At 35.7% G+C, this 17168-nt stretch overlaps 2 protein-coding genes and 1 long non-coding RNA gene across 3 annotated transcripts in view; all 3 read right to left on the reverse strand.

The window, feature by feature from the left end:
- The window catches only part of LOC114879560 (dynein axonemal heavy chain 1-like), a 45172-nt gene extending 40210 nt beyond the window's left edge, over positions 1-4962 (reverse strand). Inside the window, exons 1-11 of the mRNA XM_029194571.2 lie at positions 4915-4962; positions 4588-4847; positions 3750-4218; positions 3329-3653; positions 3111-3242; positions 2722-3042; positions 2422-2599; positions 2230-2362; positions 1341-1886; positions 1047-1273; positions 6-248 (exon numbers count right to left, since the gene is read on the reverse strand). Coding sequence (XP_029050404.2) covers positions 6-248; positions 1047-1273; positions 1341-1886; positions 2230-2362; positions 2422-2599; positions 2722-3042; positions 3111-3242; positions 3329-3653; positions 3750-4218; positions 4588-4847; positions 4915-4962 — 2882 coding nt within the window. The remainder of the gene's footprint in view (positions 1-5; positions 249-1046; positions 1274-1340; positions 1887-2229; positions 2363-2421; positions 2600-2721; positions 3043-3110; positions 3243-3328; positions 3654-3749; positions 4219-4587; positions 4848-4914) is intronic.
- Positions 4963-6964: 2002 nt separating this feature from the next.
- LOC114879567 (dynein axonemal heavy chain 1) lies at positions 6965-8424 on the reverse strand. Its single transcript, XM_029194593.1, has 4 exons — positions 8373-8424; positions 8067-8254; positions 7706-7980; positions 6965-7298 (listed from the first exon to the last, which is right to left on the reverse strand). Exons 1-4 carry the CDS (start codon positions 8422-8424, stop codon positions 6965-6967), a joined length of 849 nt encoding a protein of 282 aa, XP_029050426.1.
- A 6508-nt stretch (positions 8425-14932) lies between these two features.
- Positions 14933-15836, reverse strand: LOC123987725. Its single transcript, XR_006829328.1, has 3 exons — positions 15446-15836; positions 15282-15349; positions 14933-15108 (listed from the first exon to the last, which is right to left on the reverse strand). It is a non-coding gene; the product is annotated as an uncharacterized LOC123987725 (long non-coding RNA).
- Positions 15837-17168: the final 1332 nt, after the last annotated feature.

Raw genomic sequence — 17168 nt, forward strand, 5'->3', positions numbered from 1 at the left:
TATACCTGGCAAGACCCTTAAAGAATTTCCCCATAGACATGAAATCAAGCTGATCAGAGCAATTGAAGACGACACACTGAATAGCAAACGCCTTCGCGAGATCTTTGGTTGTTTCCGTTTTCCCAGTTCCCGCCGGGCCAGCTGGTGCTCCGCCAAATTTCAAATGTAAAGCTCCAGTGAGAGTCAGATAACATCGATCGGTTAACGGAGTAATAACCAATCTTCCAGTATTCCCGAGATATTCGTATCTGTGGTAAACGTTAACACAGTTATTGTTATTTTCTACAAGATAAGGTTTAATCTGTCCCTAAACATTGACACATTAATAGAGGTACATAGAGGGTTGATGGAAGAGATAGGGATGGGGTCGTAAATTTGGTATGATAATTAGAGGTATATTTCAAACGTCTACATAAACCGTTTCTCAATCTAAATACGTACTACTATCGATGAATTAATGAACAGTGAAATTTCGTTAGTGTTATGATACGTACATATCGAATGTGAGGAATAAAATTGAAATAAAGGTTGAACATATTTTTAAAATATTTTTATCCTGAACAAAAGTTATTCGGAATATGGTAACAAAAGATACACATTTCCATACATTTTATTTCTATGCAAAAGGATTAATTAATCCAGGAATAACGAAATTTACACAGAACAATCAATTCCAGGACTCTAAAATTCGTATAAAACTGAATAAAATTTTCTAATTCTTTGCTTAGGTTTCAATTAATATTACTAATGTCCTTATATCTATTTCACAGTCTCTAAGTGAATGTCGTGACATTGAATTGTGTAAGAGCCTTTGTTTGCCAACCCTTTCTAGAGTCACCCTCTTCAGACGTCGACAAGGGTGACTAGAACGACATCCATCATGGCGAAGGTGACAAAAGTTTTATCCTTTTAAGAACACAACTCCTTTTTGCAAGAGTTAATGTTTAAGAAACCGTGCATATTTAATCATGGAGATTGTTTCTTCGAATCGAGAACAACAGCATTTAAAAAACGCAATTTCGAGATGGAATATTTTAACGAATTACCCGTAAGAAAATTCAGCGTTCACTGCTCGCACCTTCAGCTCGCTATCATCCACCCAATAATATCGTAGCTGTGATATCCAGTCGAAATCATTAACGTTTGAAACTTTTTCCTCGATCAATCTATGTAGGACATCCCTTGCATGCACCTCAATGGTGATCACAGCTTCTAGCATCAATCTCTGAACATCCGTTTGTGGAGCACGCACCAAGTCGCGAAGATCGTCGAGCTGATGGATTCGTGAAAGTTATCAAGTTAATATTAGCTACGACAACAATATTCTTTCGTATTCTTACATGTTCCAACAGCTCCTCGTAATAAGCTCGCAAATTATTGCGGAGGATACCATTTTCTACGTGTGCTGTCCAGTAGGTTTGCCCACAGCAGAGGGTTATTTGACCCGGCCACATATAAACCCATGTTTTCCTTGAAATCGAATCGATCATACTAAGAGCTTCGCGGATGATCTCTCTGATGGTATTACGCATCACATTCTCCAAATCACCCAACCAATATTCCACGCTTCTCACGGGATACATCGAAGGTCGAAATATTACCTCTTCACCCTCTGCTGAATACATTCTCGTGATCTCTAGATCACTCTCGAATTTCACCTGTTGTATATTCTCGAAACACTTTCTCAGATGGGGTTGTACCGCGTGAACGTTCTTAGCTTGTGCTAAAATTTCCAACAGTTCCTCGTCGCTGAGGAAGTAGAATCGCGGGAAAACTTTCCTTTTCACTTCCAAGTAATCGGACAGACCTTTCTGTACCATTTCTAGCAAACTTTTACATTCTTGTAAACTTTCCAAGAGGTTGCTGTCGGGACATATCTCGATAATCTGTAATTATTTATAATGGCTAGGGAGTGTACCTTTTTAAAAACTTTTTCGGAGAACAAATTCTCATATTTCAAGTTTAGTCTCTACCATCGGCACTAAACTCTTCCAGAGAATTTATTTTCGCCTTACACCTTGACTTCCAGCGGTCAGGGTCCATAAATAATGACAGAAGTGACAAAGATCGAAGACTTCGATAATGTCGCTACTAGAAGAAACTACGCTGACATAGGATCTTTTTCACAACGCGCAGAAACAATCGATCTTATGTTCGCAACACACGATCCTCCTCTTTTTCAATATTTTCCAATGTTATGAATATTATTAATATAGAAATTGATATTACGTAAGGGTTATCCTTGGCATTTTTCATGATTCGTCTCCAATTTCTTTCCATGGCGTTGTATCTTCTCGCCTCTACAGGTAATTGAATTGTAATATCCTCCGAAGTGAATATTGGCTCCAAGTACATCCAATCTCTTTACAGAATCCGTGTTATTTCAAAAATTTCTAACTTGTCTCATTACCAAGTTTTTACCTTTGCACCTCTATCCAGAGGATTAACACTTCTTGCGTTAATTTCAGCTTCTCCTCCCACTCGTTGATTTCGTCTTCAAATACGGTTTTTAAGGGACTGAAAGCAAGTTGCTGCACGTTGAGAATATGGTTGTCTAAAAGCATCAAGGTTTCTTCGGTAACCTTCATTATGTATGTTCCTAAATAAATCAAAGGAATTTTTCATCGTGGCTACTATGTATACATGTAAAAAGACTAATAGGGTATAGTTCTGTATAGGATGCGCTGGAAGTAGTGGTAATGAAAAAGCTCATCTAACCACCTGTAGCCTTGTAAGGAAGTATCTCCATGACAATTGTTTCCCATTCGACGATCATCTTGTTCAGCGTTCGTTCAGTAGCGTATTCTTTGGCCGCAGTGTCAGCTACGGTCTTTACTAGTTCCTCAAATTCTTCAATGCCAAGAAATAATAAGGTTTTGAACGTCATTGAAGGTGTTAACGCCATTTGTATTCCCGTTTGGGCACTCAATTGATCGAAATGGCGGTCTTTCATTCCCGGATTTCGTAGAGCTTGTATCAGGCCAATGTAAGGCTTGAACTCGTCTATTTGGTCCCTTATGGTTGTTGCTATTGCCTGTACCTCTTTAATGAGGATAAATGTTTAATTATTCCGCCCTCTTTTGCACGATTCATAACGAATAATAACGTACTCGGGAATTCCTGAAAGGTTCTAACTCCTCGAGTAATCACTCGATACATATCCATGACAAGAGACTCTATTTGACTACCATCGACATTGATAAGAGGATTATCCATCCATACTTCGTACCATCTGAGCCAGTCTATAAGTTGTAGGGAAAAAAATCCTGTTGTACACCGAAGATACACTGATTCGCAAAGTGTAACACTCGGATATTTTGTTGCTTGCCTGAAGCAGTGACCCACAAACTTCTGTACGGTTCAAACTCCCTCATAAGCTTGTGCAAATGCTCAAAAGGAACAACTTTCATGCCGAACAGTTTCTGTCGTTCGTTTAACAGCAAACCCATCTCACGACAATCTGTCATCCCCTTCCAAACCCGTTTCACGTCCAGTGCAGTCTCGTGTACACGATTGATATCCGTTTGAAGACCAATGTTCGACACATTTCCTACGAGAGTGTCGATTCTTTCCAATAGCAACACCTCGTCCTGAATTTGGATCTTGTAGAACTTGTCCTGTTCCTCGACAAATCTTTCATTGGTTTCATCGATCTATGATAATAAAATAATTTCAGTTTTACGTTTTCAAATTTCAAGGACGGAAATTTATATTTAATAAGACGATTAATTGAAGAAATTAGAAATCACCTCATTTTCTATCTGAAGCGGAGAACCAATAACTAGCCATTTAGCCTCGAAATCTTCGTCAGATAGGTTCCAGTAGAAACTGTCGAGAATATCAAAGTCCAATTTTAATATTTCCATCTTCTCCTGAAGATCTTGAACCCGTAAAGGTATCGTTTCCATCCAGTCGCGAATTTCAAATATATGCTCGATGCTTTGTGGCACCTCCTTCAATTTATATCTTATTTGCGTGTATTCCTCCAGGATGTTGTCAACTTCAACCCGCAATCTTTCTGTAAACATGACGAGCAACCCGGTTGCACACTCGTCGCGTTTTCCCATGAGAAAATTCTTAAGGGGTCGCACGTTTACGTTGAAAGGACCAATCGAGATCTTTTTCGGCAAGGTAAAGTCAAGATTGGAAATCATTGTTTTATGAAAAGTAATTTCCTCCTTGATCTCCGCCGTGTTGTGTTCTTCATCCTTGAATTTCCTTCAACATGGAAATGAAATTTAATTTAATTCACCGTCCTCGAGAGGATGGTAAAAGATCGAATTATGTATTTAGAACGATTCAGCTGTAAGATTTTGTTCGGTGTACTTTGAAAAATGCGTTCAATCGTATCGAATCATCTGGATCGTTTATTGATATCGATATCATTGAAGGAGATAGTTTTAGTACTATGGGGAAAGGTTGAAAGAAAATTAAAGATTATGGATATACAGGGTGTTTGCGAAGGTTGTACAGCATGAATATTTCGTAATCTGTGATTTCGTTTTAAAGATATTAGCTGCCGTCAAATTGTAGTACATTGAAACTAACAGACTCGAACAACTGGCCTTCACTTACTGATTCACTTACTGAATGTACTCTGCAACTTTCAGATTATAAAAATCCAAGTAAGCTGTATATTCCCTGGCGTACGCTTTCAGAATCATTGAACATTTCTGATAAGCTATTTTTAACCGATCACGAATTTGGCACACGTATTCCTCGAGCAGGCCAACCGAGCTTAGGAAGAGATCCGGTGGAAACTTTAGCGCCGGAAGTAGAAACGGATGTATTTGTCTGATCTGATGGCACGAAGTAAGTGCATTGTCGTACAGCGTTATAATTGTCTCCTATGGACAGAAGGACATTTATTGTCGCATTGATTATCCTTGGAGCGATTCATTTGATTAAGCCTACCCCAAATTGATCAGGATCAACCGAATAATACGCTTCGTTGCCGTCCATTTGTAGATCGACTGTAAAGATAGGATTATAGACTGATTTAAATTGACTGTCAACAAGATTCTTTCCCCAAATAAATGTTTCTTCAACGTCTAAGAGACATAAGGCTGGACCCTCAAGGGTATTTCCGTATAATGTGATTGAATTTTCCACCAGAACTCGCAGTGCATACTATGTATAAAAAGTATTTTAAACGTAGATACTTACACGTATACCATAGACGAAATTTAACTAATTATGACTATAATAGAGTTAAATGAGTTGATGAACAAAAGCAACTTTATAATGCTACCAAAATGTAACATGCGCGGTAATGAATATTAAAAACTTTAGAATTATCTGAACTTTAAACGTGTTACACGTTTGTAAGGTAAGTATGTAAAAACCAGCACTCTATCGAGCCTACGAAAGTTACATACCTGCATACGGAGAGTAGTGAGATTCATGAAACGTTTTAATTTCATTACATCGTACACTCCGGGAACTTTTTGCTTCAAATCGAACCAACCTTTTCCTATATCTCTCAGACACATTCTCACCGACTGTGCGATCTTCTCTAGCCACGGCTCCTTCAGGTATTTTACGACAGACATGGTGCTTTGGGAATGCATCTCTTCAAATTCCGACAGCGTAATCAGTTTCCCATAATTGACGCCGAAGAGATTCATGGTGGATAACTGAATGCATCTTGCCACGATACAAGCCATCGCTTGATACACCTCCTCTTGAACGTACAATGTTATCCAGTGGATGAATTTCTGAACTTTCTAAATTAAAATCATGGCATTTTCGTCGACATGTCTTGAAATTTATTTTCATAGTTCGCATTAAAGAAGATTTGGAAAGAAATGAAAGCTCTTGCGTTGTCAATTAACTTGTGGATATATAGGTAATAACAATGTTGCTTTGTAAATTAAATTTGAAAAATGTAATCTGTTCGAGGAAGACTTTATAAACTGCGCAGGAAATTTTAAAATTAAGAACGGTACATCACCATAAAATTTTCCATGCCGGTATCGATCTTCCCCTTATCCGGCACCCTTATTTCCTCTACGGAAGGCGTCCATGCGATGAATTTAAACATCTCAGGATTCCACTGAATCATTTTCCTCCACATAAGATCGCACATTGTACGTTGATAATCCAAAGAAATCTCGTTTATCAACTGAAACAGAGACGAAACTAATTAGTGAATAATTAACAAGGTGATTCCAGAGACAGGAATAGAGGTATGGTTCCCTTTCAAAAGAAGATAAAGGAAATAGATGCAATAGATGCACGTAAATCTTTTAACAAGAACATTAATTAACAAATGTTCATTTTGTTATTTGCAAAATAACTAGAAAATATTTCAGTATAATTTTATTTACACTCCCTTAAATCTTGTAACGTAGAAATTTATTGCCTATATTAAACGCCTTTATCTTCATTTAGTTTTGAGGTAATTCTCTGTTAATGAAAAAGCAACAAGGAACCACTTTATCAAAATTTCCGCGTGGCATATAAATTCCAACGTAAATTTCACGCACTGCTGATACTCTTGTTTCCGGAAATTTAATCCGAATCCCGTTTAAAGTTAACCGAACGATAGCTTCCTTTTGTTTTTCATTTAGCGTCAACATGCCATCCATTTGCATACAGTCTAGATAAAAGTTGTATCTGTATCAAAGAAAAATTTTAAGTAAATATTAGAAGCATAATTAACTTCTTTCAGATACAGACAATTAATGTACAGATTTGAAATTTTATTGAAACTCTTGACACGATTCGATGACATAAAAGTAACGCAAAATAGTAATTACGCCATACCCAATATTTTTAATACAAAATATTCGGTTTTTTGTTAGAACAAATAATGAGCCAATTAATTAATAACTAATTGCTTGTTCATCAACGAATATTCAATTTTCGGGTAAAATGTTTCTAAACAAGATATTTAACGATGTACTATATTGGAAATTATTTTATCATTTTGCGGTATGAGAAATAATAGATAATGGCATGATTACTTTATAGAAGCATCAGCAATTTTCCTATGTTCGATTGCTGTTGCCAGCCTTTTGGCAAACACTCTTGGATTTTCAGCGTAAAATCGAATGTAAATCCTCGGAAGTGAAAATTTCCTTTTGAGTCCATCCAGTGTCAACACCGACCATAATTTATGCTTGTAATCGTAATAGGTAACAGCCGCGTCGTACCATTTGTATAAATGATTTAAAGCTTCGTCATCGATACGAGCGACCTCATCCGTGTCTCGATATTTTTGCACGAATACTTCGGCTGGTAATGGATAACGAACCCCATCAATAATACTGAGGCTTATCCAGTCCTCGGTTGTTCTATTGAGAAAAAGAAAAATTCATAGACAGGTAGTCATAATGAGACAGTTGTTCTGATTCACGTATAAGATGATGAAAAGTGAAGGATTTCTCTTTAAGGACATGACATTGTAAGAATTGTATTTTAAATCTCATCTTCAACAGATGGAAACAGTCTCTGGTATAATGCATTCGTTTCGTAACATTATATTCACAATTCCGTGAAATGCTTACGAAGCTTGAGAATTTTTCAGAACAGATGAGAAACTGAATACTTTATTCGATCAATGACGCGTATTATGTTATAGAAAATAAATTTCTTGTGATTTTTACTAACAATAAGATGGCGTCTTATGGCGTCTATTTTAATTAAGAGATCTTAATTACGCCAATGTGTAACTTGTTATGTTGTTTAATTTTTGCCGTACCTACAATCGTATTCTTCGTCGTCGAAAATCTCCAACGGCAAAATGGACGCTGTGGCAAATAGACCATATATCTGCTCGTGAGATAATAATGACAAAACGACCGCCGGTGGAAGCATTTCCTTCGGCGAAGTTCCATCCTCTTCCAAGACATCCTCGATCTTCAAGTTTCTATAACTTCGACGCAGTCTTTCTATCTCGACATTTCGCGGAAGTTCTTTCGGTTTTACATTCTGCTCCTTTTGCACGTTTGGGGCGAATGTTTCTGCAGGAAATACCTTTCCAAACGGAATGTCATCCCTTTTAATACTATTAGATAACGTTTGTCAAATAGTATAACGTTAGTTTATCATTGATTCCTTACGATAGATCGATCCTGCGGGAAGGTGATCCATCTTTTCGCTTCGCCAAGAAAATTATATTTTTCATGGTCCTTTAATTCTTGTACGCGAGCACTATGATGCTCAGTTAAAACTTGCCATAGGAGTTTCACTCTCTTTGGTGCAGCATTCAAAAGAGCTACTTCCGGTCTCACAGGATGTGTCGCGGTACCTTATATTAGTTATTAATTTATTTCAATTACTATGTTCTTGTACAATTCAATCGACAACAGAGGGTTGTATTCAGAATTTTTATGACAAATTAGTCTTGTAAATTATGAATCATTTACCTGTAATGATTTCGGAATAATAACCACGTCTCTTTATTTTACGATTCTCCATACTTTCAAACTCTCTGCACTTTATTTAGCATTCAAAAGTAAAACTTTATCTACATACATTATATTTACAGTTTGGACGTATCCTAATGTATTTTCTGGATCTGAACTTGTCTAATATCTTTATTATAACAATTTTTTGAATCGCATATTTCACAGTGTAAATTGAACCGTTAATGCCATCTATGGCGGCACACGAAACTTGTGTACTTCCTACAATCACCGTCCTGAAACGCGTAGGGTTCGCAACAAAACGGCTGGTAAAAAAAAGGTTTTACACTACATCGGTTCCGAATCCCGCGTCGATAAAACAGGCCATGGTTGATCGAAAATTAAGCTGAACAGAAACTGATTTAAGCGCCACCTGAATTATTGCATCCAACTAACGGCATGCTATACTATGTTACCTTTCGCAAATACCTACATGTCACATGTATGCTATATGTATAAGTACATAATTAAACAATACTGACTATACATTCATTATTATTAATTTTCTTTCCGTAAAATTGTATTTGCAATGTGGTACACTTCAGAATCTTGTAGACATAGTTCCTAAAAAAAAATATAACAGCGATTAAATAGAAAAAAAGCATTTCCGCAGCCAATTCGCTCGTATTATTTGCTGCATAATTAATAAATATACCATAGAAATAATGATACAGTTATTAATTAATCATCAAATAATAACGATTGCCCAGGTCTCACCACGGGGAGGTTGCTGCGGGTGGAGACCCGCCCTACCTCATCCCATCCACCCTCCATTTATGCAAATTTTTATTTTTATTCAATACCATCATCCTCTTGATGAACATTTGCAAAACGTTTTTGACTGTTGTGCAAACGAACAACAAAAGGAGCATTATTTTGATTCGCTACCTACCTATCTACTTATCTATACATATATTTACGTAGATTTTTGCTTTTTATTCCTATCGCAATATTTTTTAATTTTGATTTTGATTACAGATCTGTAATTAATATATATGCAATTGCATATTTGTCCTACATGCTTATACTACTAAGAATCTCTAAGTACCTATCCGAGCGCTCGTAATTATATTAAAAATTCGCTTAAATCTAATGCTTCCTAATTAAACACTGCAGTGTTTGACGATTATATCTTAATGACTATATACATAAATAAGTCCAATGAATTTGTTGATTTTGTTGTCCTCGCCAGAATACCTCCTAAAATAAAACTGAAAAGGATTAAACATAATTTAAGAAAATAATAAGGCTCATGTAGCCTTAATCATAAATTTACAACCTGTCTGAAAAAACAAATAAGGATTAAATATAATTCTCGAAAATAGTACGGTTCAAATATTACCACTTATAAGAATCATTTTTCCTTTCAGTCATTTTCACCTTGTTTTACTTAATTGGCTATATTGAATTCCATTTATGGACGCTACATTTCTTCCAGTCGATTATACGATATTATTATTTCATACTTCCTATAAAGATATTTCTCTGTAACAGAAACTGATTAATTGAATCCAGATAAAAACAAAAAAAAATTAATAGCTGGAAAGAAGATACATTAGTAACAATAAAATTTTATAAAAGTCAGAGTGATTGTTAATAATTCAAAATCAATTTGATACGAAATATGAATTTGAAGCAAACTTCAGTACCAAAGTAAAAAGAAAAAAATTCAGAAAAATATATATTTGAGTTAAGTGATTTCAGTTAAGAACATTAATTATTTCATTTTATTGTATTTAATATTCCTTCATTTCGCGACAAATAGCACTCAATATTTTAATTGAAACAACTGCCTTTTACTGCAATTTATAGTACGTACAACCACGACTCTACTTGACTTTATTGCATTATATTAATCAATACAGCTTTCAATGCAAATTTATTGTAAATGGAAAAACTGAAAAAAAATTACGAGTGGACTTTGCTTTTCAGGAAAAGAATTTGAAAATTTATAAAAGTAATTTAATTAGCTTCTCCGTAAGCTTGAAACAAAACATCGCGATCAAAAATTAAAACTAAGCAACTCGAACAACAATTATCCACTACTTTTGTTTAAATAAAGTAGAATTAAAATTTAATAAGCTATCTCGAATGAACAAATATTCCTTGAAATAATTTATCACCAATCATCACAAAATAAAATGAACTTTCATTTTAAATAAAACTTTGAATAAAGTTCTATTCAAAACTTTATCGTATTTAATAATATTCTGAAAACAATTAAATTCATATATTATTTAACAGTATTTCCAACAACCGAATGCTCAAAATTTTCAAAATTAAAAAAAGGGAAGAAAAAAAAATGGGGGCATGGCATTGGGAGGGAGGGTACAGGGGAAGCTGAAAAGAAAAGTTTGACTGCCCATAAGAGCAATCCCTAAGCAAACCCTATAAAACAAACCGAAATCACACGCAACACTAATTTCAAAATTGCAAACATTCTGAACTATGACAAAACATCGGCTGGCAACGAAGGGTCTCACGCCCCCTAGTCTTACGCCAGACGCTACATACCACCCACCCCGCCTGGACGTCGTAACGCCAGGACAGGATGCACCCCTTCGCTAAGAGCGCTACCCGCCCGTCCAACACGTTGCATCCAACGGTGTCAGATTGACGGACGCCCATAGTATAGACAAAAGGACTACAGTTTAGAATATGGTAACATATTTTCATATGTTCCGTATTCTAAAGCTGCGCCTGCAAAGGCCTAGTAATGCATGGGTTTGTCTCCCATGAGATGGTGTTCACGGTCTCAGGCCGCGGAATCCTTAAAAGGACTCCCACCGAATGTGAGTCATAGTTACTTCCACTAATTAACAATCGCGAATTCATTCGCAACACTAATTTCATTATTTATATAATATGTACAAATTCACACGTACGCGTAAAGGCTGCTTCAGTATGCGCAACGCTAAGCTGAAAAAAAGAAAAAAAGAGAAAACGCGAACTGTAACGCAACACTACTCAAATCTACCGAATTTAGTAAGACGCAACACTAATCTAAAAAAGGGGTACAGCCAATCTAAGGCTGTACCACGGCAGCTGGTCCATAGCTGCCTTATGGACCGTGGCAACTCCACTGGATCGTTTTTGGGCATTTCTAATGCAAAACGCGAATATTCATTACCGCAACACTAATTAACAGGGAACTTTATAAACTAATGCAAAGCAATCGCGTATTTACCTGTAAGTCGCAACACTGGGAAACAATCGCGCTAATGTCATTCGCAACACTATCTTTAACAGACATGCAATTAAAATGCAGAAAAGGGGGATTCTCAAACCGTGAATTTTTTACTCGCAACACTAATTTCATTAATTATATAATATGTACAAAAGCGTACGCGCGAAGGCTGCTCCATTATACGCAACGCTAAGCTGAAAAAAAGAAAAAAAGAGAAAACGCGAACTGTAACGCAACACTACTCAAATCTACCGAATTTTGTAAGACGCAACACTAATCTAAAAAAGGGGTACAGCCAATCCAAGGCTGTATCATGGCAGCTGGTCCATAGCTGCCTTATGGACCATGGCAACTCCACTGGATCGTTTTTGGGCACTTCATCATATATCGCAACTCTAATGCAAACGCGAATATTCATTACCGCAACACTAATTAGCAGGGAACTCTATAAACTAATGAAAAGCAATCGCGTATTTACCTATAAGTCGCAACACTGGGAAACAATCGCGCTAATGTCATTCGCAACGCTATCTTTAACAGACATGCAATTAAAATGCAAAAAAGGGGGATTCTCAAACCGTGAATTTTTTACTCGCAACACTAAGGCAATGAACATTAAAACGCAAAACTCTCAAAAATCTTAAAGCAATCAACATTGAAAAGTTAAATTCTATTTTAAAGCAATGCAAGAATGAAACGCGATATTTAAAATTCGCAACACTAAATGAAAATCGCGATAATCATGCATACGCAACATTAAATTGAACCGTGATCGATATTCATTCGCAACACTAAATTGAACCGTGGTCAATATTCGCAACACTATATTAAAAACGCGATTTGCCCAAAATCATGGGGGTCACGGGCCCCCTCTTCTCCTGCAATTACAAAACTACAACTACAGGCAAGCACAGTGACAAAGTAGTAACGATAATGATTTCCCATCCTTTTTTGCAAAAGGATGCAAAATCATTAGTAGTTCCCCTCTTGAAAGACAGTTTGTCGGGGCGCTTCGGCATGTAGCCTCTTCTTTTTTCGGGCGGTCCACCCACCTGAAACTTATATCTAAAGCTCGAGACTTGCAAATTTGCAAAACAAAAAAAAAAACAATCAACAAAAAAGAAAAATCGCGAAACTCTAATTGACACGTGGACGAAAAAGGACTTTATATAAGTCGTTGTTCGTGCACACGTGCCGTGCTCGAGCAGAACTTGTGCGTTTCGTGCCATCGCGATCGCGTATGACGACTTATGAAGTCGCCAAAACTTTGAAAAATTGTACAGATAGATCAAAGGCGAACGGCATACTCCATTCGTATCGATCGTATCGTCAATTCTTCAAATATATTCCAGGTACAGGTTGATCACGCGAAATCGCGCCTACCCGACCAAGAGACTGTGACAACCTGTCCCGGCCCTACCTATTTACAATCTATCACACACACCAGAAGGTATACTACCTACCTACCTAACGCTATATTTAAAAAAGGCAAAATCACATTCTCAGAAAAATTCATTCCACGACCCCCATACACTCCACCCGGGCGCAAGAGCCTAAACTAGGGAGAACGTCCCGGGACGCCTCCGTCACCCGAGTTTCATCTCACATCACACTCTACGGTACGTACCATTTTTCACTGAAATCGTCTGGCAAGGCTAGCAATCATTGCGTATAATGATAATTACAAAATTTAATTAACTACTTTGATATAGAATATATTTCATAATAATGGTAATAATCATGGTAATAGTAATGGCAATATAGTAATAGTAATGGTAATAATATTATTTGGTTTGTACGTTCATTGTACATCTTGTTGAATAAAATATTATTTCAAATTAAAAGTAAATAAAAAAAAGTTATTAAACCGACGCAATCCCACAGCCTAAAAACACACACACCATATGTGGAAATTACGTCGTGCACGATATACTAACACAATGCCAGCCGCTTATTAATTATTATTCTTATCAACTAGGTCATCGTGCCCATTGCCTCTACCCATCCAAGTAGCACCTGGGCACGTGAATGGGCTTTGGCAATAAACACGGAAGGGGTTAAATCTGAAAATCCTGATCTACAAACATGATTAGTACATAAACATCTAACGGGCTAATATTACACTATTTTAATTTAATAATAAAAGTGACTCGACTTTGTAAATATGAAGCTTTAAGAACAAATACTGAAAAGCAAAATAGAGCAACTATGACGCAAACATGGTGCACTGCTAATATCAGCTGGCAACGAAGGGTCTCACGCCCCCTAGTCTTACGCCAGACGCTACATACCACCCACCCCGCCTGGACGTCGTAACGCCAGGACAGAGTGCACCCCTTCGCTAAGAGCGCTACCCGCCCGTCCAACACGTTGCATCCAACGGTGTCAGATTGACGGACGCCCATAGTATAGACAAAAGGACTACAGTTTAGAATATGGTAACATATTTTCATATGTTCCGTATTCTAAAGCTGCGCCTGCAAAGGCCTAGTAATGCATGGGTTTGTCTCCCATGAGATGGTGTTCACGGTCTCAGGCCGCGGAATCCTTGTAACTAATTTCATTAAATAAATAATACATTGGATTGAGTTTAAAAACCAAAAGGATTCCCACCGAATACTAGTCAGTGCATCGTCATATTTACTCCCGCGCTGGAAATTTTTCGCAACACTAATTTAAGAAATGCAAAATTCTAATAAAAAAGAATTTGATGTCTCTAATTAAGAATTCTTTGTAGTGAAAAAGAATTTATTGTGAAAATTAATAAAACATCCTCGGGCGACTCCCTCCTCAGAGTGAATTTTCAAGAATACGCAAAATGTGTTGAAATAGATCACTCTGACTTGGAAATCTACCCGTCACGAATTGTCTTCTTGCACATAAATTGTTCATTTTTTCATGAACGAGTTAAACTACTCGGAAAAAATTCTCAAATTATATTTCAATTTATTATATACAAAATGTAATTAAATCAATGTAATAGCATCATTAATATGTATATCCAGTATACATATTACATAATACTATCAATATTATATTGCTTTGAACCTTCGCAATAAGTAAGTCAGATAGTATTTGACTTCTCTAATTTTACAGACAAACTATATAAAATTGATTCGGTATTAAAATATTTCATATTCCACATTTAAGAACATTTAAGAACATTTAATGGTATTCATATATTTCATAAATATCTATTGGAATATGTGGAATTGAAATGATATTAAAACGCGATGTACAAGAAGACCTAGCAGCCTGAACTAAATGAAATGAAACAATAAAAATGTTACAACTCATGGGTATAATCATACCCATGGTCACTATGCTTGCCAAGCATGTATACAACTAGTAGCCCGTGTCGATTCGGACCATTCGTCCTACGACATGATTGGGCACCAGAGGAACCATAAAACATGCGACTCACCGTTCGCAGATATACTCTTCTTCCGACAGTCAAGTAGGAGGATGGACAACACCAGGTAGGAGGCTGCCTTGTAGGAGAAGATTCATCTGTAACAAAAAAAGAATTACGGTTAATTTTGAAAATTATCAATTTTTATTCTAATAAAATTATGTATGAAATTGAATTTTATAAAATATTAGCAATTAAAAAGAAATCTCAATTATCAAGTGTTGAAATTGAAAATTATTCTATTTTAATAAAAAGCAATTAAGTGACGTACCAAGACGGAAGTCGTGAAGAAAGCCATCATCAGGATATCCAGGAACTCGGCAAAATAAAAAAATTCATCTGTAACAAAACAAAAAAGAATTACGGTTAATTTTGCAAATTGTAAATTATTCTATTTGAATTAAAATTAATTAAATAAAGTAATAAGATACTTACACTCTTTCCTCATGGAGCAACGCCCAAGACTCCTCTTCAGTGGTGCACTGACTCTAATACCGGATATATCGAGCAATTAAAAAAAAAAATTAAAAATAAAAATAAAGATATGAAATACTAGTAACGCGACCGTGAATAATTTCCGGCGAACAATTGTAGTGACTCTACTTTCACGATGAAAAAGGAAAAAGCAGAGCCGCGATACTCTAGAAAATATTTTATAATACGCAGCAAACACTGACTCTACTTTCGCGTGATTCCTAATTGTACAAACGCAACTCTATTCAGGGCCAGTTCACCCTTGAAAAAATCTAAACATTGGAAATATGTTCGTACAAACACTGACTCTACCGACCGCTTTGCGCGCGGCCACAACAATTCCTGGAAGAAAAGATTAGTGAGGAGGTTGGGGATGGGTGGAAATATACAAAACAAAACCAACATTCTTCTTATTGAGCATTCGTTAAGGAAATACTGTTATGTGTAAATGGAAATATCACAGAACACGAATATTATTGAAGTTGAATATTGATCCTAGATTATCTCGTAATAACGAAATGTATTAAATAATTGTTGATAATTATTCCAATGAATATTAAAAGGATAAAAAATCATTGTTAAATACATATAATAAACTATTTTATTAAAGCAGTGGATTTTTGTTGTTAAGATTGTAAGCATATTAAAAATTGTTGGAAATTCTATTACGTAGTAATTTATAAATTATCTAATTATTTTCAATAAGCAAAATCCAATAATTAATCATGCTTAAACAGCATGTGATTTAAAAACGTGATTCTATTTTAATTTAAACTTGCATCGAAAACTGGATATTATAATATAATTACTACGATTTAACAAAAATAGATTGTTTAAAATAATTAATAATTGCAGAAGAGAAGCAATCATTTGCAGTAGAATACGAATTATTTCAATTTTGTTCTAGTTTAAAACAAATGTATTAAAATACTGGACGAAATTATTTAATAAAATGAAAAATTAATTATTCTTTTTCTATGAATTGGTTAAAGAAAAAAAATGTCTCTAATTTTTTCTTTCTTGACTTTGGTAGCAAGTAATTATCAAAAATGCTTACAATTAACAACGACTCAATAAAAGACAAGTGATAATAAATGTTAATAATTGATTAGAATAAATTAAAACAATAAATTCTTACGAAATTCTATTTCAAACCCATATCATGGCGTTCTTTCAATATCCATCAAATATCTGTAACAAAAAAGAAATACGAATTTATGTACATAAAATGTAGTCAACAATAATAAACGATCGAACTCTAATTTATGCAAAATATTTTAATAGATACAATGCTCACTTATTACTTATACGGAAGGATGCTCTAAACACGTGTTGTTACTTCGACGTTCGCGAGAGAAATGGCGAGACCTTCCTTCCCGACGGAGACCGGTCGGCACCGCTTCGGTATTATTCGGTAATGTTCGTCCCCAGCCGAACCGAAGCCGGTAGACGAACAGATCTCATAATATTACGATGCTCAAGAAAGAACGTTATTAAATAGCAAACAGTAAATTGTGTGAAAGAATATTAAAAACGATCAATATTGGTTAGGAAATTAACGATATAAAAGGGAAAGTAATTCAAATTCTGCTCTTCCAACCTCATTGTACAATCGCGGCAAGAGTACAAATTTTCAACTCTTTTATTTTTGAAGAAAATGCCGAATTAATGTCAAAGATCAAGA

The sequence above is a fragment of the Osmia bicornis genome, chromosome 4, assembly GCF_907164935.1.
Source record: "Osmia bicornis bicornis chromosome 4, iOsmBic2.1, whole genome shotgun sequence".
NCBI classification, from domain to species: Eukaryota; Metazoa; Arthropoda; class Insecta; order Hymenoptera; family Megachilidae; genus Osmia; species Osmia bicornis.

Bases quoted from the DNA above. Each gene is read 5' to 3' on its own strand.
- LOC114879567 (XM_029194593.1), bottom strand. From the start codon at position 8,424: ATGGAGAATCGTAAAATAAAGAGACGTGGTTATTATTCCGAAATCATT. The intron at 7,981-8,066 runs GTAAGGAATCAA...CCGTTTGGAAAG, and splicing joins TCCCGCAGGATCGATCTATC to GTATTTCCTGCAGAAACATT. The intron at 7,299-7,705 runs GTACGGCAAAAA...TTTTCTCAATAG, and splicing joins GACGAAGAATACGATTGTAG to AACAACCGAGGACTGGATAA.